This window comes from Apteryx mantelli, chromosome 18 (assembly GCF_036417845.1).
Source record: "Apteryx mantelli isolate bAptMan1 chromosome 18, bAptMan1.hap1, whole genome shotgun sequence".
Classification (NCBI taxonomy): domain Eukaryota; kingdom Metazoa; phylum Chordata; class Aves; order Apterygiformes; family Apterygidae; genus Apteryx; species Apteryx mantelli.
Window position 1 is genome coordinate 5,178,384 of NC_089995.1, and position 24,758 is coordinate 5,203,141.

The 24,758-nt window shown below is 40.2% G+C and overlaps 1 protein-coding gene across 1 annotated transcript in view; it reads left to right on the forward strand.

Moving 5' to 3' along the window:
* Window positions 1-7,787: 7,787 nt before the first annotated feature.
* PTPRT (protein tyrosine phosphatase receptor type T) overlaps window positions 7,788-24,758 on the forward strand; it is a 342,887-nt gene continuing 325,916 nt past the window's right edge. The window contains exon 1 of the mRNA XM_067307983.1: window positions 7,788-7,842. Coding sequence (XP_067164084.1) covers window positions 7,821-7,842 — 22 coding nt within the window. The 5' untranslated portion in view covers window positions 7,788-7,820. The remainder of the gene's footprint in view (window positions 7,843-24,758) is intronic.

A 24,758-nucleotide genomic window follows, 5' to 3' on the forward strand; every position in this document is an offset into this window, starting at 1 on the left:
GAATTTGTATTTTAAAAACAGGGGGGTTCTCTTCATCATATTCTGAATATGGGAGGAGCCTGTTTCAGGACTGGAAAGGTATCCAGCTACTGTATTAAAAAGATTTGATTAGGTGGAAGTGTTAAAAAAAGCAAATGAGGAATGTCAGTTTAATAATATTCTATGTTTTCTAAAACCTCTGTTAATTTTACAAATTCCATTACATGGGGATAGGCAAGTAAGAAAATTCTTCGCATAAAGGAAATATGTTTCAGCAGCCTTAAACTAAACTTAATATGGAAAGTTAGTATTCTTTGGAAAGGTATGGTGTATAAACTGACTTGGTTCTATAGCTGGAAAAAATCCACTGAGATTACGGATTTGTATAGATACATACACTTTAATAGAGCAATAAAATGCTATTATTGAGCTACTGAAATAGTGACAGCTAAGCAGTCAGAAGAAAGAAGATATTCTTGGTATTAGATAAAGGACATGCGTTCTGGCAAATGGAGTTAGATGAGTCACCCTTGGTTTGGACATATGAATTTAAACAAATGACATTTAGCGTTAGTTGTACTCCTAGGATGCTTCAAAGTGATTTCACTGATCCTTGCTGGATTATGAGGTGCAGAATCAGTAGTGTATATATGTCAAAGTGAGATGCATCTGGGCAAGCTTTTGCAAAGAGAGAAACCTACAATAATGTATTTAAGAATTAAAACTTAGTTTAACCTGACAAATTGAGGAAATAGAGCTTAAATACCTCTCCGCTATATAACTGGAGTCTAAATATGATGCCTGTTCTGCAGCAAAGTGATTCCATGGAAATAGGAGGATAACTGATAAACTTTGGCAGACTCTATTCCACCTTTAGCACCAAAGCGTCTTCAGAGAAGTGCTGAAAGAAAACCCTGCTGGTGCTGGCAAGGCAAAGTAGGTGTTTTGTAGACTGTGCTAGGTGCTATTCAATCTGCTGCTTTCATAGTATTAAACTAAGCTAAGTATGTTATTAATGAGGTTCATCATGAAAGAACCTAGATGGTCCCTTATGCAGTCCCAGCAATATTTTGAATATAGCAAGATTCCTATGCAAGGAACGTACAACCAGTGGTTATATCCATGCACATATGTACATATGTATGTGGAACTATGATCAAAAGCTACACACAGTTTGTGCGGAGGAAATGGATGTGTAATATTAAACTTGTAAAGACAGCAATGTCTTTGAAATATAAATTTGGAAAAGGCTTCCAAAAATGTATACCCTTAGTACAATAGTCTTCCTTAATAGGTTGATAGCACTTGAAAGCATCGTAATGCAAAATATCCAATGTCTAGTCTACTTTGGGGCCATTGCAGTTTGCAGTTGAAATGAGCTCTTCTGAGCTGCATTCAGTTTTTTCAAGGATTAAAAAATTAAAACAAAAAACAAAAACAAGCTAGCAGAGCGATACGTGATCCACATCTGTTTTGGAGCCTGGTATTTGTTAGCAATATCTCAGAGAACTAGCACCTTTCAGAGTAGATAAAACCTTGCCTCTAAATCTAATAATACTGTTTAAAAGTAACATGGAAAGAAAAGCAAATGGAACCATCCTGTGGCAGATGCACCATCCCTGGACTGCGAGTTGAGTACTAATATTTGCAGCAGAGAACCAACAAAAGTCATCGTACTTGCAGCAGAACCAACATCCCAGGCAGGAATGTGTTGGAGGCACAGAGTCATCACTGATGCATTGATGCTGCCTTCTAAAACTCAGAACATGGGGATGCCTTGAGAGAAGCACTTCTGTGAGCACCAGAAGTAGGAACGCCTGATTTTTAGTGGATTTGTGTTTCATGGTTGAGTGACTTAGCTGAATTTGTTAGGTCTGAATTCAATTCTTAGAGAATTCACATAAGAAAAAGATGTTACGAATGCTTAAGTTGGAGTTTATACCTTATTATACACTAGAGAATCTATTCTTCAGTTTCTCCCCAGTGTAGATCCTCCGGTGACTAATGAGGCACAAAACCTGATCAAAGATGTTTCCTGCCGTTTGGACAGCTATAACATCTTTCTCTTCCTCGTGGAGTCTGAGTTTTAATATGCAGCAAGCACGTGTGGCGCTCTTTGTCTCAATAATGATCTTTCTTATGGCAGCCACCTTTTTCCTGGGAAATATGGGAATATAAAATAAATAGAGTAATAAAATGCTAAAGTATCGATTGAAGTTGGTCAATTATAACAGCAGATTGATAACACAGTGATGGCAGAAGGATGATTTCCTGAAAAATGAAATACCCAGTTACTGTTGGCCTTTCTGAAACTTCCCAACTTGTACTGTGCAGAGAGCAAAGGCTACGCAAAACATATTGCTGCTTAGATGTTGCACTTAAAACTAATGATATCCTAAGTGACAAGTGCCCTCTTCCAGTCCCTTCCTACTTGTCCATCTCTTCAGCATGATGTTGGAGACCTGAGTTTGTTGGACAGTAGTAATTAGAGCGTCATGTAAACGTGAGTGTCATTGTAAAAGAGGAGAATGAAGGCTCAGAAATGGTGGTGGTCTAACCACCTCCTGACCACGGTGGTCAGGAGTTTTTATAGTTCCTAAGCACAACCTCTTTATTATAGCATTTCTTTCTTCTTCTGCTCTCTTCGTATTTTGTGAGGCTAAAAAGGTCTAAGCTAAAGGACTAAATCTCAGCTCTTGTGAGAGAATTTCAAAAGCGATGTTCCAGGAAAAAAAAAGTTGGAATTTGTACATGCTTTTATAATTTCCACTTAAAACCAAAACAAAACTCTGTGTGCGTGTGTGTAACTAAGTACTTGCTCTGTACAGAAGAAAGGCCTGGAGTGGGAGGAGTGAGATTGCTGAGGTTCTCGCTCTCTTCCCCTTCTTCCTCGCCTTGGGGGTGCTGGAGATGTTTCATCAAATTATGCCTGATGCTGTGTTGTTTTCTGTGGATACTAAAAAACACAGGATAAGGAATGAGCTTTCTCACATCAGTACGTTCCTTTATCTCTTTTTAGAAGTATTGTTTTTATGTAGCAAGATCCGCGAGAGTTTGACATTGGATGACTTTATAAAACATTCCCCTAATTGGATTTGTTAAAATAAATAAATCAGATGCTAATTGGAATGTGCCCTGCCATTATTTTTGCTCACTGAATTAGATATAATGGCGTGAAGTCCTTTTTATCATATTTGTGCACTTATTTAAACACCCCCCTGGCACACACTTCTGCAAATTCAATTATATATTCAAAGGAGGCATTCAATTTATGCAAGGCTGGTTTACATTTAATCCGGGGGCAAGACTCGGTAACTGATGATAGGTCTGCTCAAGATTAATTAGCATCACTCAGATGAGCGGTGGCATTGTTACGAGCCTGCAGTGTGAAACAAGGGACGTTTTATCCTTCCTGTGGGAGCTGTTATTTGCTTCAGGACGACCCTTTCAAGGCAGGGAAGGATTTCTTTCTTGTTTGGGTTTCATTTGGTGAAAAGGAAGGGTCAGCAGCACACGCATTATCTGACACCATCAAAGTCGTCGTCATTTCCTTCCCTTTTTGCCCCATTTTAGCAACTCCATTTTACCCTATGAGTTTTTAGCTGATTGATAGATTCCAAGATTCCCCTTTGCTTGCTAAGATCCCCCCCCCCCTCTTTTAACAACTAATGAAGATACAGAATCCCGTTCAGGTTATTGTGTGAACGTTCTTTTTTTCTTCAAAGCTCCTTTGTGATCCTGTGGCTAAAACTGTAACATTCAAACTGGGTATCTCAGTTCATCGTATAGTATCTTTTTCTCTCAATTTGTGATTTTTTTTTTTCTGTTTGCTAATGAATAGCCCTGTTCTGCTGCCAAGCAGTTACATTTCAGTGGTGGATGATTATGCGTTAAGAAGGACCTTACCCTTTTTTCCCTCTTTATTCCAGCATATTTAGATGTAGCTCACGTTTAGGTATCCATACAGGTGACATGTTGTCCTAAGAGACTATGAGTAGTAAGCTTGCACTGACAGTGAAAATAATACGTCTGCTGCTTTTAGCCGGCCTTCCCATTTTGGAGTTACTATTCCTACTTAAGTGGGCATTAAAATCTATTAATGCCTTTGCAGATTAACCTGAAATTCATTAGTGGGGACAAACTGAATTTCCGAGGATCTTGCCACTAGATAACTGCGTAGCATACAAGGTGGATCACGCAAGGTCGTGGCGTTAGCACCAAGAGTACCTGCGCAAGGAGAATCGCACTGCTCTTAACTGGGCATCAAATGTACCTTTATCCTGTGGTTCCTTATTGGCTTACTTATGCGCTTACTTTTCTGAACATCCACGTGAACTAAAGAGCACTTTATCTACTGGGACAACAAAATTCCCCAGAAAAGGCATTATGGTATGTTTGGTTTTTTTCCCTCAAATTCTTCCCCTTCATACCCCTAAGTTATCTTCCTTAAATCTAAGCTAGAGCTTTTAGAGTTTGGTCCTCTTCAGAGTGGTCCATCTGAGAAGGCTTTATCAGAGCTGCTCCCTGTGCACTTCCCGGCTGTGCCTGCCGGCGAGCTGCCACGCTGCAGGGCAGAGTGAGCTGACCTGTTTGGTTGGAGACAGTGCGGTGGCAGAGCTGTCACTGAGACGTGATCTGATCGCGGAGGTGTTGTAAGGGCGCAGCTGAGCATTGCTTAGCCTGCTGGATTTTTAGTTCAGGAAATAGTATGGGAAATAGGGTCTAACTTGACTCTGAGGCTGGGTTGCTGGTTAGGAATAGACATTTGCATTTTTGAAAAGCACAGTGGATGCTGAATTCCTGAGCTGAAGATGGCAGAGGATTTTTAAGGCTGGGTTTCTGAACGTGGCACAGTGACCTGCAATTGCAGCTGTAATGTCATGTCTGTCTCTCTTTGCAAAAAAGCTAGGACCTGAGACCACCCGCAGTATGTTTGTTCTGCGGATACAAAGAACGCTGTTAATGTTGCCCAAAACTCTGCGATATTCCTGATGATGTGATTCATTCCTTGTGCTTTCTGAAGTTTCTTTCCTGTTACCTAATGTAGTGTATGCTGTATTAGACAGTGCTGACAGAAGGGTTGCAGGCTTTTCAGCTCGCAATGAGTATGGCTTGCATCGGGAGCCTTTACTTTTAGTTTTGCTCGCTTTTGACCCACACGGTAGCAAGACATGGACAAAGGCTTTCTTCCTTTTGAGATCCCAGATCCAACCTTTCCGTGCTCCCTGTGCAGCCAGTATGCTTGCCCACGCCCTTAAATTTGTCTCGTGCTTTTTCTCCCCATCCTCGTTTCCTGCAAATTTGCCTCTCCAAATTCCTGTTCTGTTGCTTCTGGTAGATTAGTCCTAGTTTATTGCCTTGTCGCTCTGCGTTTGCAGGTTCCTCCAGTAACCTTTCTTTCTAGAAACGCAGGCATCTTGCTGCTACTTTCAAGGCTCTTCGCAGTGTATCCTTATCTTTCTTAGCCAGTCCCAGTATCTTACTGCAGGGTCAGCCTTGACTTTCAGACATGGCACTTTTAAGCTTCCTCAGGTATCGCATCTTTTGGGGGAAAACTCCCTGATAATTTCCAGAAGTTCTCGCTGTATTCCCTTCTCAGCTTCTCCTCCTACTTTGTCTACTTCATCATGTATGAAATAACCTGCTACCTGATGATGGCAAGATAGCAGCAATTACTTTCTCTCTTAAATAAGGACTGCACCCCATATTTTGTTACCTTCTCCTAGTTGGTCTTCTGGGACTTCGCAGCAGAACCTGTAATTTTCTCTACATACGTGAGGCTTTGTACGTTTGCCTGGCTTGATCACAGTATTTGTTTACAGTTTCTCTTTCACCTAAATGGTATAAAAAATTAGGGAAACGGCTAATGTGTAATCCAGCTCATTTCGGCAGCCATGAAAGTTTAACAAGTACAGCAAATATAAAGGAAGATTATCAAAATTTGTAGAAGTAATGAAGCTTCATAAATACTTGGAGGGAACTCTGCACAGACAGAGACAGCCAAGGTTGTAAGAGTCATAAAATCTGCTATAGTCAGATCTATAAAATATATACGATCTATCAAAATTATATATCAAAATTGAATTGCTATTAATATTTTAGAACAAGCTTCAACTTAAACTTTTCTTTAGCAACACCATATTTTTGGGTGTCAGGTGCTTTATCCTACAAATCCCTCTAGTAAATACTTGATTAAGTTTAAGAAATAAGTTATTTGTGTTAAGTTTTGTAGAATTTACTGGAAAACTAGTTGCAGTTAGAGTGCACATAAAGTCCTGTAATATAATAAGGATTTAATGAAGATAATGATTTGAAGTATACTTGGGTTTGTTATTTATTAAGCATTCCAGAGGAACTGAGACAAGTTTGGGCTAGAGAATAAGAAAATAGAAGTGAACACTGAAGAAGACCCTAAAAGTCCCCTGTGCGGGGTGACTGTCCTTGCAAAGGAGCCACAGATCACTTGCATTCCAGCTGTTTATTGTGGATGTTCAGACAACGCAGCCTGTGGGAAGGAGTGAAGCATCAGGGACATCTCTGTGCATCTAATTCTCCAATTAGTGTCAAGAGCAATTGGCAGTTTGGCTGGCAGAACAAGTTAACGTAGCCCTGAGCGCTGCTGAGTCCTTTCAACTCCAGAAGCGTTAGATGTGTCCAGTTGACTGTGGAGGACTAATATCTACGCAGAAAAGTTATCCTTGCTTCTCTGAGAGAGAAAACCACAGCAGTGCAGAGCTCTCGTTGGCATGGGTAAGGTCTGGACTCACGGACCTAGGCTGCCTTTTCTAAAGGACAGTCCGCCTTGGGCAGAGGTGAAGAGGAATGTGCCTGAGGCAGTGTAATGGGCACCAGCATGGGACTGATTGGTCTGCCAGAGACTAATCCCAACTAGCTTGATTTGTCTGCATGACACAAGGTTTTAAAATCTGTGCTGTAATACAAAATTTCGTTCCGTTGTTTGTGGGTTTCTCTTGGTTCACAAATGCTCGGACAGCTGCCGGATTATTTGTGATGTTTAAACACTTCCAAGTATAGCGGGAATTGCAGTAGGAAAGATCACTTAGTCAACAGCTTGGGCTGTGTGGAATTGCCATCCCCTTGTTATTCTCTCATTATAAACGGAAGGCTTCCACCCCAAAGTACTGTAGACCTTGAGGATAAGTCATTGCCATGTGAAGCTTCACGTTATGTGTGACAGATGATTGAAAGGAAAGTTGGACTTTACAGTAGTTATAACCCAACCTTGCGTAATTCCAAGGTTTAAAAGTGAAATGAAGTGAGGATTTTGCTGTGCAAACAGTGGAGCTGTGATTGTGTGTTCACCATGTGGGTTACTTCTCCCTCCTTTTTGAATATCTGACTTGAAGGTTTCTGTACTTAGGTACCAGTCACTGAGACCCAAACTGAAATATTCATGCAGACGCTCATCGTGCATAACTGTGCTGTAAAATTTTAAAGCAATAGGTTGAATTAAGCTAACTGGTTTAAGGAACAGCAGCATGGAGGGAAGAAAACAAAGGCTCCTAAAGGATTCAAACGGCAGAAGATTAAAAAAATATTTTTCAGATAGCTTCAAGGCAATTCTTCCCTGCTGCCTGAAATCTAATATGCTGGAAAATGATTTTTTTATTATTATTATTTTTTACTCTTGGAAACTTGGATACAAAACACTGATGTGAATGAACTAAGAGACAGAAATAATTAATAGAAGAATGTATTCATTTTTCTTGTCTTTAGGTGGATGTTCATTTGATGAGCACTACAGTAACTGTGGTTATAGTGTGGCTTTGGGGACCAATGGATTTACCTGGGAGCAGATCAATACCTGGGAAAAGCCAACAATGGATCCTGCCGTTCCAACTGGTAAGTAGGAAGCCTCAACAACAGGGCAGAATTTTTAACAATATTATCATTTGCGAGAATCAACTATTAGCTCATATGAGATAGTGTTTTATTCAGTGCTATGAAACTGATTTTTGTGTTCAAAATAATCTGTCAACAGAATTCATAAATGTGAGATGGCTTTTTACAATATCTGTCGCTTAATGTCCTTACTAAATCATTTTATCCCTTATTCCTATTTTATTTCCACATTCAAGAGAGAGAAAATGATTGTTTTGGAGAATGCACTCCAAGGTTTGGCCAGCTTTTGCATGTTTCAGGATCAGGGTCACAGAGCTCTCTTACCTGGAGAGGCGAGTGTTCAGGAGGTCAGAAAAAGTAAAGCTTTGAGACCTCCAGGAACACTGGACCCTCCAGTTAGCATTCAGCTCTTAATTGACTGCTTTAAGTTCTAATTCTGACAAAGACAATTTAGTCACCGATGTCGTCTTATACTGGGATTTCAGATTCTGAAGTTTTCCTATGCAAGAAAAATATTTCCCACAGAGGGAGTTACCAGAGTATCTAAGTTGCTAACATATTTTGAGAACATCCAGCAATATCATCGTCTTCCACGAGATACTTGAAATATTCTCTGGAGAGCTCCAAGTAATGATTTTTTTCTGGAAGTTTTGTTTCTCGTTGGAAATTAACATTATGTTGTGGTGTGTATGGAATAAATTCTCTATTCTTTCTAAAATGCTGTGGAATGCTCTGTTCACATTGGAAAAGAACTTGTTTTTTAGAAAGTACACTAAGATTTTCTAAAAATCATAGTTCACCTGCCATTTTTGCCACCTACAATAACAGAGCGAGCCCTGTTAAAGCCTTTTGTATAATGGCAAGCAGAACAGACCAGGCGGTTAAGATTTTGATTTCGGTTCTAAGAAAGATGGATTTGTTTCCAGTTAGTGCCTTGCGCTCTGACAAGCGTGAGCTAAGTTGCAGAATCAACATGTGTAGTGCTCAGGAGGTATTTTTACACCTGTAATTCCTGGGGTAAGAGAAATTGCTAAGTGCCTGTTAAGGACACCATGTCTATCTGATAGAACAACATCTCCCTGCTGTAGCCGTTGGTGGAGAGCCCAGTCTTCCCCCCTGTATTAAAGCTGTTGATAGAAAGCTAGCATGCAAGGTGCCAGGCTCACTGCAGTTTCTCCGTCACCGGTGGTCAGTTAAGCTTTTTTATTACAGCTTTGACTGGAAAGTGTTCAGAGCAAGATCTTTCGAATTGTGTAACACTTAGTATCAGTCGATTTGGCCCTGCTATCCTAAAGGAAGCTAATTATGAAAGTTAATAACTACCGTTTTCTGGTCTCAACTGTATTCGTTCCAGATGTGCTGCCTTCTTAATGAGGGCGTTTTTGTCTCTACAGTTCCTTAGCATCCTCCCTTCTGTGTCGCACTCCCTTTCACTAGTACACCTAGCTAGAGAGACAAGACAGATCTTTGAATTAACTGATCCCAGAATGATCTGAAGGAACAAGAACATGCACGACTTTGAGGCAAATTGGACTGGAGGAGTTTAATGTCAACTCTAAATGTTAATGTAAGCCTGTCTTCAGACACCTGGGGACCATATGAGAGTGTATTATTGTCCTAAGCTCGCTGGAACCATGGAAAAATAACACAGACAAACAACAGTCTAGCTAGAATGGCATGTTTAAAAAAAAAACACAGAAAAGAAAACTAAAAAACCCACAAACAGTACAATGTATTTTTTCACAAGACTTTCAGAATTATTCCTCCTAAAACTAAGAAAATAGTGAGTTATGTGGTCTTCCTCTTAGTACTTTCATTCCATTGTATCCTATAGCACTAAAAATTAAATGCATAGTGGTCTCAGAGCAGCTGTGAATTTAATAACATTGGACCTACAATAAGGAGTGCAGAAAGTTTTTTTGTGTACTTAGAAAGATGCAACAGGTGAAGCTGCCAACCACCTGGCATATGCTGATAAAGAAATATTACCTAAAGAGACTTTAAGGAGTATGAGGGGAAATGACTCAGTTCCTCACGTTAGCAGGACTGTTCACGTAGAGCAAAAGACAAAATCGGTAGGTAGAAAAAGGAGAGAAGATTGACCGCAGCCAGTATGTACAGATGGCTCCAGTAGCAAACATGCTTTCAAGAGCTGTCCACATCGCACTAACCTTGAAGTAAATTATCGTGGTCAATTAGACTGCCTCAAGCTAGCAGAGACTCTAGAGCTATTATTGAGAATCTGTATTGCTGAACGGAATTTTAATGCGTTTTATTTGTATTGGTTACTCACTGAAAATCTGTTCCGTAAGGATAAAGACTGTTTACCTAAAACTCATCTAGTGGTAAAGCCAGCTGAATAAACTGATGAACAGCACATTCTGCTCCTACAAGCAGGGACATCTTTAAAACTAGAGTACTAGACCAATGGGTGATTGACTTTCCATTCCATTTAATTTCTCCGCAGCAGCTGAAAGCAGCAGGGTGTACATCCACGGAGCTGCAGGGTGTAAGAGGTGGTAACAAAGAGGTGCTGGTGAACTAACCATCTTCTGGTGGCCAGCCTTAGCCAAGAAAGCTCCTTAGCGTGCTTAGCGTGGAGAGTAGTGACGAGAGTGCCAGGCTGCGTAGGGTTCTGAGGAGGTGAGCAGTAATGCAAATGTTCTTTATCAGAATGGTATTTCAGACAGTACCTTACTTTTCTAGGAGGGAATATAACGAAATAATATGTGGTGGAATCCTTAGTGTGGAAATGGTTTAAAAAAAAAAAAAAAAAAAAGTAAGTGAGGGGGACCTTAGATTGGTTCAATGATACTAAATAAGTCTGTAGCGCAACCTGCTGGGAGCTGTTGGCAAAAAGCAGGGCCTCCCCCTGCCCTGGTCAGCCTACATTAACATTTCCGTCAGAGCTATTTTCTTCTGTAAATGTGTCGGCTTTCATAAGCACCAGCAGGCCCCTTTGAATTCAACCAAGCCACAAAATTCTGTCCTCCTGAATACTAATGATAATATCTCACACTTCTTACAGTACTTTTCATCGTTAGATCTCAAAGTGCTCTTCAAAGGAGGTCAGTACCATGAATGAGAGCCTGAGTCTATAGTGCTGTGTAATTGTCTACAGACACACTGCTGTAAAGGTCTCTGCCCAGGGACAACTTTTGTTCTTGATTTTTTTAAATTTTTTTTTGAATTAAAATGCCCCCAAAAGAGCAATTAAAATGCTCCATTAGCAATGGCTAGTTTGTAGACAATTTGTTTTACACCATTGCTAGCAAACAAACTGTTTTCCATGAATTCTGTGATTTATTCCTCAGGGCTGGAAACAATGTTAATTGGGGGATTAATAACCAAAATGTTTGTTGTTTTGAATAAATACTTCAAAAAATCATAAGGAGATGAAAGGTGAGTAACCAGTCTCCTGACTTTGAGACTCTCATTCCATCTCTTTACATAGTAGCAGGAGACATTATAACAGAATATTCTTTAACAGATGGGTGTTTATTTGAGCCTGAATAGCCTCAGTGATGAGTATTCTGCAACTTCTCAGCTACTTGTTCCAGTAACCATTTGAGTTATTAAAGTTTCTCAGCCTCCATTTTCCCTTTCATGACTTCATCTCATTTACTTTTTGCTCCATCTTTGACTAAGGAGAATAATCAATTGCTGCCCTCTTTATAATCTCTTCTACATAGCTGTAGATTGTTAGGTCTGTGAGGGTACTGTGAGGGTTACAGAGCACTGGAACAAGTTGCCCAGAGAGGTTGTGGAGTCTTCTTCCTTGGAGATATTCAGAAGCTGTCAGGACACAGTCCTGGGCAATGTGCTGTAGGTGACCCTGCTTGAGCAGGGGGGCTGGACTAGATGATCTGCAGAGGTTCCTCCCAACCTCAACCATTCTGTGATTCTGTGAAGTCTTAGTTTCTCAGGACTGAACGTGACCCAGTCCTTTATCCTTTCTTGACACACAATGTCCCATTTCCTTCTCTCTACCCCATGCCTTCAGTTGTCATTTTTACTTGTCATCTTTGGGTATTTGTCCAAACTGTATTAGCAAATAGGGATTCAACACTGCATGACAGTATTGACAGGGCAGAAGATTGTAATTCTGTTGTAGAAGTTTAAGCTACAGCAAACAGGTCTTCTCTTGCTCCTCTCTTATTTACAACTTGCAGCTTTCATTCCCTTTTTCTGAAAATATTCAATCTTTATGTGCCAGCATTAGATAATGTGAGATGGATGTGGTGCTTTACTTTGTATTGGATCACAGAAGGTATTTTCTTGGTGGCAAGTATAAAGGGCCTGAGCATTTCTTTTTTAGAGGCAAATACCTGGTTAGCACGACAAGCAAATGTGTTGAGTTAAAATGTTAAAGCCAGCCAGCCAGAAATACTGGCTGCTTCCCTCCCTGCCCCCCCCCCCCCCCCCCTTCTTCATGTTACAACATTGCAGCACTCCAAGCACTGTGGACCTGTCTGCCCTTGCAGCAGTTGTAAGAATAATGTTCATAATGAAAGTATTTAACATTTGCATGTTCAAAGCATTTTACCAGCATTTGCTAATTAACTCCAATGGAGACCTAACCAGGGCTGACTAGATTGGAGTAATTACTTTAATTGTATTAAATATGATTCCGCTCTGAATACCGAGCCGTTATGCCACGTGCCTTTTTGCAGCAGTGTTCCTCAGTGTTAGATTTACTGTTAACCTCATGAAAAATGTCACTAAGTAGTTTTACAGTTTTTGTGCATTTATTTCTATGACATTTTTCAGTAGCGGACAACTAATGTTGCACCACTGGCTCTGAAGTCTGCTGGCACACATAATGTGTTTGTGCTTCTTCTGGTTACAGTTGAGCTAAAGGATTTGAACTGTTTTATGTTGTTTCAGAAGACTATGGTAGGTTAGTACCAAATGGATACCAACTACACTATTACTGTGTGTGAAGTCCTCATGGCAGCTGCAGCACTGAGAGGTCAGGTTCATCCTTCAAAGAAGCAGTCAGCATTTGCTCCATAGTCTTCCCTTATGTGAACTTGGAGAAGGAATCTGTACTCAATCCTGTTAATGGTGGACATTTTGAGATAGTAGTTGGCAAGGTTAAGGCACAAATGGGTTACTTCTATGTCTGTACTACATGGTGCGGCGAAGTGAACACAGCTCAAGAGTTGGAGAGTGTGTGTAGCTCCTTGCTTTCCTTCAATACATTGCAGTACCTCCCTGAGAATTTACGGCAGAAGTTTTCTCCTCTGTTGTTGCAGAGGTGAGGGCGGGGGACTCTTCCCTTATCTAACTGGGTATGTTTGTTGGTTCTAGTGGCTGGAGGGCTCTCTGAACTTGCTGAAAGGAAGAACAGAAGGGTTATCATCATTAGTGTTGCTTCGTGAACTACCCATTTAGCAGGCGAATGTCATAGGCATGATGTATATATGAGAACCAGATGGCTAAATTCTACTTGGACTCCACTGAACTGAGTGAAGTTTTGTGTTAGTCTAATGGATCAAATGCTTTCCTGTGTCACCTTCCTCTCTATGGTAAGTGACAACTCCCTGAGGAAGGTGAGTGATAGCCTTCCATCCATGCCCGCAGGATTCTTTAACTTCATTCAGAAGGTCACTGATGTGAAATTAGTGTTAACTTTTACAAAGAACAGAGAACCTCTGTGCACAGATCAAATATTTGTTGTCTTTTTTCCTTCAGGCTGGAATAAATGCCAACAGGAGTTAGATGCAACATTTATAAATTTGAAAGGCAATGCAATAAAATTAACATTTTCTTCTGTCTGAGTGTATTAATTCTTGCTTACAAGAAAATACACCAACAAACTTGTTAAAGGACTAAATTAAAACCCAACTGTGTATATGATGAATCATGATTCAATTTTGTCTGAGATGGAGAAAGAAATTTGGCTCAGCTGTGTATAATACTTTTCCAAAAACAAGAAAAAAAACCCCCAAAACACACAAAAAAACCAGGGGAAATTACTAAGGATGTGGCAAATATGTTTCTCCCCAGTCTTTCACTTCCATACAAGTAAATAGATTAGTCTGCGGTTAGTCAGTGAACTAAAAGTCATTTCTCAGCTTTCAAGTTCTAAGCAGAATGGGATCTCTGGATACTTTCCAGTGCTCTTTGATTTTGGTCTTTACTGTGCAGCTTCATGTCTGTGTTTGGGGGTTGCTTTTTATAGTTGCAGTTGGAAATAATTTTTCCTGCTTTTCTGGAATTTTATCCCTGATTTACACTAACTTGAGTTTTGGGGGTTGATCTCTTACTTTCCCTGTTTCGTTTTAGTGGACGTGCATAGGAATGTTTTGACTATTGGGAAAGTGTACTGTTTTGGCCTATTTACAAATGTAGATTTGGGAGAGATGTATCTTTGCAAGCAACTAGAGAAGACTTTTCCTGCACTGTGGGGCCTTCAGTTGCTCTCACTTACTCTATCCAGTAAGATCCCTAAAAGCCATTATTACAACTGATTCTGTAATTGCTGCTAGAAACCCAGCATTTGGATTTAGTTGTCTTTCAGAAGACTGAATTGCTATCCATATTTTTTGACTATCTTTTATCAGATCCGGGTTATCTGTAACTAAATCATAGCTGTGTTAGAATGCAGTCAGCTTCCTCATGCTGGGAAGACCAGCAACGAAAACCACTAACAGTTGTTACTTCTGTTGCACAGAACTGCTTTCAGAAAGGAAACTTAGTGGGATTAGTCTTAAGGGCTGTTCATATCAAACATTTGCTTATGGTCTCGTGTTCCTGTGTTATAACACAGAGTAGTACATTTGCTCTGTGAGTAGGCCTGTTGATTTTAAATGGACTATATGAATAGTGATGTGCTATTTGACATAAGTGCATGTGAAGTAAGAAACCTGCAAATTGATAAAAGCGAGGCAGAACTCTTCTGTGATGTAAAATGCAAGATATTGACTGCTAATTGAGTGCATTTACCCCTGTAGAGGCTTTCTGCTGAAGGGAAATTCAATCTCAGTTTTTAATATTTTGTCATTCACATTTGAATGTAAAATAGAATTTCTTCTCGTGCACCAAGGAGAGAGGTCAGCAGAAGCATGTAGCCATGTAGATGGTACTTTGGTACTGAAATCAAACTTACCAAGGATGCTTAGCCTTCTCTGAACATGCATGGTATAAAAAAAGTTACAAAAGGAGTCTGAAAGGATGACTTCTAGAAAGACCTTTAATGACCCTGAAAAGGGATTGCTGTCGGTAGGGAATACATGTAGTTACTGCACCCTGATGTGTTAAACGGTACATTTGAACTGTTGTCAGTCTATTTCTGATCCTTTTCTGTGAAAGCTGTCAGAAACGGAGCTGTTTGTGAGTGTCGGGACCTTTCCATTACTGCCATTAGTGAGACCATAACACTTCCAAAGTGCTGCTGTTACGTCAGCCGGTTTTGCAGTGGGAGGATGGACAAGAAAGCCGTCGACATAAGCCCTCTTCCTCTGTGGCCCCAGTACTGAAGCATGTGAATTTTTCTCAGCACCCGTTGACTCAAACGGAAAGTGAGGACACTCGGCATCTTAGGACATATTCTACTTTTTTCTTAATCTGTTAGTTTGAGTTCTATTAGGGCCCGTTGTCCAGATGCCAAAGGTATTAAAACTGGTTCTTGTTTGAGAGCCAAGTTACGGCATTATGTAGCCACGCTAACGGAAAAACATTTCTCCTTAAAAACTTGAAAAGCTTCAAGATTTGGGGGATAGAAGAAAAAGAGGCTTCTTTTCATGTAAGGAACTTGATTCAAGTATCTTCCAAGTAGATGACTTTTTTTTTAATCATTAAACTAGTTTAAATTCTACAGAAGTAAATATGGTTGCATTGAAATAAGGCTACTGTATAGAACAAGCTTTGAGACTAAGATATTCTGTTTCAAATGCTTATTTTTGTGGAATTTCTTTCTATAATAAGGCGATGGTTGATAGTATAATACTCTTTCACTCGTATTAGAAAATTCACAATGGGAAAAGAAGCGTGTTGAAGGAAGGAAGAGCAGAAGTAAGCAAGATGCCTAGGTGTAGAACGAAGGATTGGGTGTGTGGGGGGTTGTCTTCCTGGTGAAGATGACATCCTGAATACTCGTAGAGCTGAAGGAACAAAGGGAAAGTGATGACTAAGGTAGGAACAGGTGTTTTAGGAGAAGGGAGAGGTAGACTCCGATACAGAAGAAATCGATTGGAGTAGGGAATACTGCAGGTCTGGTCAGAGCTGAGGCATTTCTCAGGACCCTTCAAGTCTGAATTTTAGCTCCGCAGAATTTAAAATTTTGTTTTTCAAACTGTAAGCTTCTCCGTTGATTTCCCCTCCGCCCTTCCCCTGGAAGGTTGGTTAGCAAGTTAGGGATGGGAAGCCTAACTGATAGGAAGACCAAGAGAGGAATGATCTGAGCAATCTGCATGGGGCAACAAGATGGTTATGAATGAGCAGGGAGACATTGAAAGATTTTTGAAAGGATTTACAAAAGGAAACACTGAGGAAGCAGTAGGCAAAATTAGTCCTCAGAAGTGGTCCGAGTGAAGAGTCTTAAATAAGCATTCAAAGCTGAGACTGGCAGAATACAGTAAAGGCAAAAAGTATCACAAAGCTTGCGACTCAGTCCCTCATGTACTTAGAGCCTCGCCAAGTGTGTTGGTATGAATTTTCAGCTTTTCTCAGGTCCTTAGCATTGAGTCAGTTATGCATTATTTACTCAATACTAATTCTTTACCATAGTGAATACACTTATTCAGTGTTCACTGAGATAACTGGAAATCTTTCCACCAGCTTCAAAATAAATGGATGGGGTTTTGTAACAGGCTGTGGGCACAGCCTAGATTTTCAAATACTTCAATATTTAATTAAAAAGATGCAGGTTGTCTGGATGGAATAGTATTAACAATCTCTGTTCACTGGTTCCACTGAGAATTGTGGCTACTTAGAATCCCTGGGAAAAAGCAGGTCATTTCTTATGCTTGGGAAATATTAGCATTTACTATTCCCAGTATCAGCTACTTAGTGCATGTAATTTGGCACATGAAAAATACTTGCTTTCAATATGTATATTTTCCAAAAGTTATTTGTATATATACAAAAAGAAGCTGATAGCAACAATACTCAGATATTCTCATGGGGAAAAATAATGTATGCATCTCCTGCATTAGGCAATCCAACCTCCTCCGTATCATCCACCTCTTTTCGAAGGCGGTGGAAACTGTTGTGGTTGTATTCCTTTAGGATAGAAATTGTAATATTACAAATTATCGCTTGTTTTAAGTATTGACTGGGAAAATAAATGCAATTATGTTTATGAATGTTGAAAATTAAGCAAGATAAAGCAATTGAATGTGTTTGAGAATCTTTTCAAATGAAAAGCTGTATTCACTGAATTCTCATCGGCTCTTTTTCTCACTGTCGTGTTTCACGACGTGAGCTCTGAATTGAATGAACAGCTGCAGTAAAATGGCACCGCCAAGTTGCAGGAAATCCACAGGGAACTGAGACGTTTCATGCTCTAACACAAGCCCTGTTGAACCCTCATTTACCTTGAGAAATGGTTGATTTATGGAGATTATGCTAATTAAAAAAATTACAGTTCACACAACAGAGGGGTGTCCGGCCCTTGATTGTGGTACTTACACTGGGGTAGGACTTGTACAGACCGAACAAAGACTCTCTCTGCCACCAGAGGGTTTTCCATTTCTAGTCATGGAAAGGGACTTTTCTTCTAGTCTTCCACTTTAAATTTACTTACAGTGTGAGCCTGAGGGTAATATGAAGGGAATGGCAGTGTTGAGCTGCAGGATATCCCAAGGAAAGTTGGATAGGAAACCTTCAGCTTGTAACTAGGGCATCTAAGAGCCTCCCTGGTCCATCCAATTCGTCTTAAACAAGAATATTGTTGACTCTAAAGATCTGGCCAAATCCCTTTGATCTTTGAAAATACCACCTATTGCCTTGTTATGGATGTTGTCCGCGTCAGGCTGTAATCTCAACTGGTGTTTTATCCAGTTTTCCCGCTGTACCTCTGTTGTGGACACGGCAGCAGTGGGCAGAAACGAGCTAAAAGAACAAACTTAGAGGGAACGTAAGTGGTCTGCCCTCTTCAGGATCTTGAAATAGCAGGTCCATTTCTTTCAGTTCAGGAATCTTAATATGCTTTAGAACAAATGTTTTATGCACTGAAAGTTTATGCAGTACCTCTATTTTTTAATTTGCTTTTATACCACATTTGTCTCCGTAACACCTGAGTTACTAACTCCTTGAGCAGTGTGGTTAACATTTTCATAGGATAATTGTTAGTGACACCTCCTTATAAGCCAGTCTGCCTCATAAACTCACTTATCTATTTGCCATTCAGATTCTCTGAAACTCTAAACTTTTGAAAAGTTCCTTTTCACTCCATCCCTCTTTGTGCTTAACATGTATGAGAATTTTATTATTTTTTCCAATACCATCTTGATCTTCTAATCTGCCTTACTGAAGATCCGAATGTGAAGAATCTTGGCAGTAAAACCCAACTCACCTTCTCCCTCACTCCTAGCTAAACCACAGTATAGTCAAGTTGTTTTAAAAAATACTGTAAGTCAGATTAACTTCTTGCTAAACTTGATGCAGTCTAGGATGACTGAGTGAAGATGGACCAGAGATGACATTGTGCATTCTCGTGGCCAGTTTTACTTCTCCATCTGTCCACAGCAGACAAATGTCTTTCCCCCTTTCAGTTTTATAGGTTTAAGTTGTTTAGCAGTACAGTTATGGGAATATTCAAAAGAGGAATCACAACCAGAAAAAGTGTTTAGCTTAGTTCTCATTAGCTGTTCATCTAGAACGGATTGCATAGGATGATCTTCTGGAGTGTGTCTAATTGCTGCAGCATGGTAGTTTAATGGGGACACATTTTTATAAGCTTGTTTAAGTGCGTCTGTGCCAACTGACCTCACAGCTTGGTGTGCAGTGATTCAGCTCTAGAAACTAGAGTTTAAATATAGGATCTCGTTTGTATGGCCCCTTTTGAACTCAATTCACTGTTATACACTTGTTTGATTTTTATATGGCATCTGGCATCATTGTGATACTCGAGCTCTTCACCCTCCATCCCATTCATCACTCCCCAATATTTGTTGTTCTTCCATCTGACTTTCAAGCCTGGACAGTCTTTTCCTCTCCGTTTTCGCTTTTCTGTTTTCTTACACTGCAAGCTTTTCTTTTATTGAACATTTGTGTTCCTTATCTTATTTTGTTTAGGAACTAAGTTTTCCTCTTTTCCTTAGACATGTTTTTACCTATCAACAAACCAAGAGGCTATCAGAACTCAGCACTTCAGCAGGTCCTACTGGAAACCACACCATTCTTGTACTTCTTTTCTCAAGACCTGGTGTCCATTTCTCCCTCATTTGCTCTGTGGCTTTATCCCTCGAGATTCCCTGTTGCTCACAGCCGCAAGGCCAGTGGGACGTAGATCTGTAAAACTGCGTTTCCTTGAGATTTCTAAGAAAACAGGACATGCACACTGTGTTGCAACTCTATTAAATTGGTACAGAAAGCATCCCTCCACCTTGTACCCTTTAAGTGAGAAACAGGATTTCCAAAGCTAATCTGCTTGTTTTCATAGCATGATCTTAATTCTACAAGGGAGAGAGGATGAGCTCATCTAATTTAATTCTGCTCTTTGAGAAGAAGGGAGATCACTTGGCCAGCTGCTGCTCTGAGCAAACAAGGAGCACGCAGGCTACAAGATAAGCTTTGAACTTTATCAAGTCTCTTGGCAGTATATGCTAATGAGCGCGGTTGGGAGATTTCTGAAACTTTTGGCTCTGATTGTATTAGTGTGCTGCTCCAAACCAGCAAAGCAGACTGAGCTGTAACTCACTGTAAAATAACTGCTGTTACACACAGGGCTTCCTCTGTCCCTGATACTGTTGGGCAGGATGGACTGTAAGGATACGTATTTGACCTGATCTGTGAAATCACAGGACTTTTGTCTAATTGATTAGTTTTTAAAACTTTTAGCATGTTTTAGCACTTCAATCTTGTCTCTTCAAGCTGTCCATTTGTTAGAAGAGGGAAAAGCGTATGCTTCAGTTCTGCATTTGACAGGAAGCCTTTTTCTCCCCAGATATTTGAACTTCTAACACATAAGGTAAGAAGCATCTCAAAGCTTTGAGATGTCATACCAGATTTCTCTCTATAGTGCACTTGGTTTTCGAAGGGGCTTGTCACAGTCTAAATTAGTGCCTCAGGATTCTTAAGCTAATCTTCCTCCAAAGTGGATTCGCTGTGCTCTTAAACTAGGGGTTTTCAGGCAGAGTTAGATTGCCAGTACTGGCTCTTAAGACACAGTTGCATATCTGACATTTTTAAAGAGCCAGCCACCTCTTTCCTGTAGGCAATGCCTCAGAACCTCCAAACCTTCAATTATTAGAGTTTTTCATTTCTGCTTCCATCCCTACTCTGCAGCCCCAGTGTGAGAGCTGGCTTGTCATGAAATCTAGAGATCTTACAAGAAAATAAGGTGCACAGTGTTGGCCAAGACATTTTTTAGCCACGTATAGTTTAAAAAAATATAATTCATATTTGAAAAATTTGGGACTTTTTTAATGATTGCCCTGCTTTCTTCATTTTTTTTCTGAGATTCCCACGTTAAGCTAGCATCCTTGGAATAAGCAGTCCGCCCTTCCTTACTGCTTTTGCTTGATCATATTCAATGTGGTAGTGGTACAGACTGTTTGACAGACATGCCTGTCTTCTGAAAAATAAAACCAGCCAGGACTTTGGTTACAGGAATGCTGTTCTCCCGTGTTCTTAGATCCATGGCAGGAGTCCATGACCATACCAAGAGAAGAGTCAGTTGTTACAGTGCTTGGGAGGTTTCATTGCAGCCCTGTACTGCACCCTGAGTAGGGCATGGGGTGAGAATCAATAATCCATGATATAATACAGAGTGGAGGGCACGGTGTACAGTACGCTAAAGCTACTTACCGGATTGGGGGTTATGACTGTATCAATTTGAGAACTTCAGTTTATCTCACTCCCTGCATTCCAGACTCTCTTCTGTCTTCATACCCATCTTTGTAGATACTCTGTTAGGGGAAAAGCTTAACTGTTCTTTATTTCATCTTTAAGACACTTTTTTTTTGTATATACAAGCACGCATGGTCTAAATTAAATAACTGACTTCCTCATCATCTGTTGTAAGATCCTGGCAAGCATAGGTCCAGACTACAGCTTTGTATCTGTTCTGGCCTATTGCTAAACCTGACGTATCACACGCCTGTAGTTTAGGTTTTAGGTTACGTTTAGCCCTTCTCAGACATGTCCCTAAGCAAGGGGATCAAAATGTTTAGCTAAAATCCTGGTATTGGTATAATGGCAGGTCTGCACTGCTCAGAAATCATCTCATTTGGATCCAAACACTGATCCATGAGAGCTTTTCCAACATAGGTAATACACTGAGAATTATTTTGGCTTTCGTGTTCTATCTGCTACCTCTTCGGCTTTCCATTTCCTTTTGCATGAGAAAGATTTAAAAAACAGATGAATCGCCAACATCCTCCTTCTGAAATAGGGATCATAGCGTTCATAGCAAAAACAAAGTATTGCATCAAATCCTCTGAAGGACTCCACCTAATCTTCATTTATGGAAGAAAACAAGCTACTAATGTTTCTAAATGCTTCACCTGAAATTTGCTGTTTCTTCAAGTTGAAATCTGTTAAATGATTTTCCCCTACTACTTTAACTAAAGGAATGTGGCCAGCGCTAGGTTTTCTTAGTCACTGCAGAGCTCTGTGCTCACTCCCCCCCCCCCTTCAGATACCAAATCCAATCCTCCCATCTGCTTTTCCAGAATACTTTTTATTGCTCCAAAAGTAGAGGCAATAAGTAATATCTCACTCGATGATGAATATATATAAAACATTCTTAAACTCAATTCAGAAATGAAATCTGAGCGGGATGCCTCAGGGTCATAACCGTACAACGTAATAGCCCATGCAGAACTCAGCCGGCTATGGCAAATTGTTTCCCTGAGCACGAAAGCTATGCTGTGTCTTTATGTATGTACTCCCATACATCTGCTTGAAGTAGAGAAAGTGATAAAAACTTATCAACCTTAGAGTCGATTCAATACTTTATTTAATAGGTGTTCTTAGGACATTGATTAAGCCTTTCCAGCTTACCTACGTTTACTCCTGGAAATTCATTGACTGTGTAGGTGTCTCACTGCTTGAGTTAAGAAAAGTTGCTCTTTCCTTTTGTACCTCTGTTGGTTGTGAAACTTGGGCCACAGCTGAGCCTTCTTGTGCAGCTACGGTAGAAAAGTAATTCTGCAGTTGAATGGTTAGAGTTGTAGAATTTATACCCAAATTTGCAATTTTTTTTTCTGTCTTTATCTCATGCTTCAGCTTGAGATCCAAACATAAATGTACTATTTTCCTTGCTATTTACATGACCACAATGATAATGTTTTTACAAACCAATTATGTTTTCAAAAATAAATGCATAATCACTGTGGCCTTCAGGTTGCCATCTCTAATTGAAAGTTTGCTACAAAATCTCTGTTGCCCAGGACAGCGTAAGCATTTCTGTTGTAATTATTTGCTTTTAACCTAAATTGCTAAGGCAATACGACACTACTGTGTGGCCGTCGTTATACTGCTATGAAAGTAAAATCAAGAAGTCCGTATACACCTATAATAACCTATGCAATCGATTCGTGCCTATAAAACTGCTGCTGCACTGAGAGAGGGCAAGTGTTTAGGTACGCAAATGATAGAATATGTAATTTTATGCAGACATCTTTAGTGATCAGTTCAGCTCTGTAAGGGAGAGAATTCAACTAATTTTTGATCATCTGGACGTGCAGGGCTAACAGTGAATGAGTTCGGTGCAGAAGCAAAGAAAATGGTTCCAGCTTCAGTAAACACACAATAAACTAACTTTTGCATAATCATTTAAACTGCAACTTTACTTCAGAAAACTTAGCAGTTCAAAGTACTTAGCTCTAAAAATCCCTAGACGAACATTAAAAATTTTTTTTCAGGATGCTAGTGTAACCGCAGCACCAGTCAATCAACATAACAGTAATCTTATTGAATCTCTGCCAGGAATGTAAATGAGAAGCCGTTCTGTTTTAAAAGCTTCAGCTAATATAATTAATTGCATTCATTTTAGAGGTGATGTCTTGCTTGTTTGTGAAAATGTGCAATAGGGGATGGAAAAGAAACCACTGGAAATTTCATCAGTGATTACAAAAGAGATAGTGATTTACTAATTGCCTTTTGCTGTTTCCTGACAGTCTGCATCTCTTACCAGCAAAACAGTCTGCCTCAAGTCGCTGAAAACATTCGCGTGTTGAGAAATTAGGACAAATATCCTACAAGTAATTGCTTAGTTGTAAATTTGTCCTTTTTCTTTCCTGGGGACCCAGGTTTGTCTCCTGTGTTCTGTACTAAGCACAGCCATTCAGACAGCACAGCCGTAGGTTAGGACATGTACTTGAGACTTGGTGTGAGAGTCCCGTAAAACAGAATGTGGTTGAGAGAAAACCTGTGTTGCTGGCTGTGGTGGAATGGAGCCACGTCAGCCTCTCTGCTCTTAAGGTTTCAGCTCCCGGAAACGTTAAAAAGCGATGGTTAACATCAGTCGAACAAAGGGACTCCAGGCTGCTACAGATTGTGCGTGTGTTCCCCTATTGCTCTCTTACCAAAATGCAGCCCCCCACAAACTAAATGACCAGAATTTGACTTAACCCTTGCATCCAACTGCTTGATTTTTAGTAGGGCAGCAGCTCACCCGGTAGGATGACTTCTGGTTCCTTTATTTCTTTGCTGGCATGGGATTTTGTTGTGCAGTCGGCTGCCCTGCAGACAATATATGATCTGTTCACAGGTGTATAGGCTAAGACTGCATAGAAGCAGATGTTTCTTTTGAAATCAAGGATCCTAGAGTGTTGAGGGCAACACTCCTTTTATGAACTTATATACAGTTGGGTTTTCCTCCCAACACACACACTTTTCAGCCCAAGTCTATGAACCTAGCTCAAGCTTTACAAGACATTTTAAAAAGCAAAAGCTTCTTCAGCGTCAGAGAACCATGAAAACGCATGTGATAGGACATTCAAGGACCTTTTTAAAGCTATTTAGAACTTGGATGCAAAATACGTTTGTATTTTTGACAGTTATACTTATTACTCTTACATTTAAATGTTACGCATTCCACATCCATAGGACTACCTGAGATACGGTTCAGTATGTCCTGCCTGCCACCCGCACAGCTAATGAACAAGAGTTAGTTTTTAATCCCAGCATCTACATTACAAAAGGCATTCCTTTGTGCACATACTTTGTACGATGTGATCCAGGATCTGGGTATCCCCCAATTCTGCATCAAGACAAGACAGGGCACCCTCATCCATGTCTTCATTTCTAGAGGAAGGAAGCTTGAGACCAAGAGCAAGCCATGGCATCTCCAGCAGATCCTCCGCAGGGGAAGCAGAACTGGGAAGTCCTTGTCTAGAGGAGCAGAACTGCCCGGCGCACTCAGAGGCTTACCTGCCTGTCAGTAGAAGCAGAGCTGCTGGGACCAAATACTTAATAACAATACTACTAATTATCTGCCCCCTTATTCTGCAGTAGGAATTTAGAAAGTTTCTCAGATGGAAAAGTAACAAAAAGCTGCAACAAAACGCCTTCATCCAGGACACTCTCAGTAGCATTGCTTGGACTCTTAATTAGTGTCTTCAGTGTTGAGTGAGAATGAGAAGTTGTGTTGAAAGGCAGTTTTCCCAAGCTTTTTGCTTTTATTTTTTTGTCAGTTATTCTGAAAGCAAATTCATGTGAGCTAAAGAGAGAAGCAACTTTTGAGGGTTTTGGCATGGTAGGAGGACTTGCTAATGCTTCAGCCTTAATAATTAAGAGGG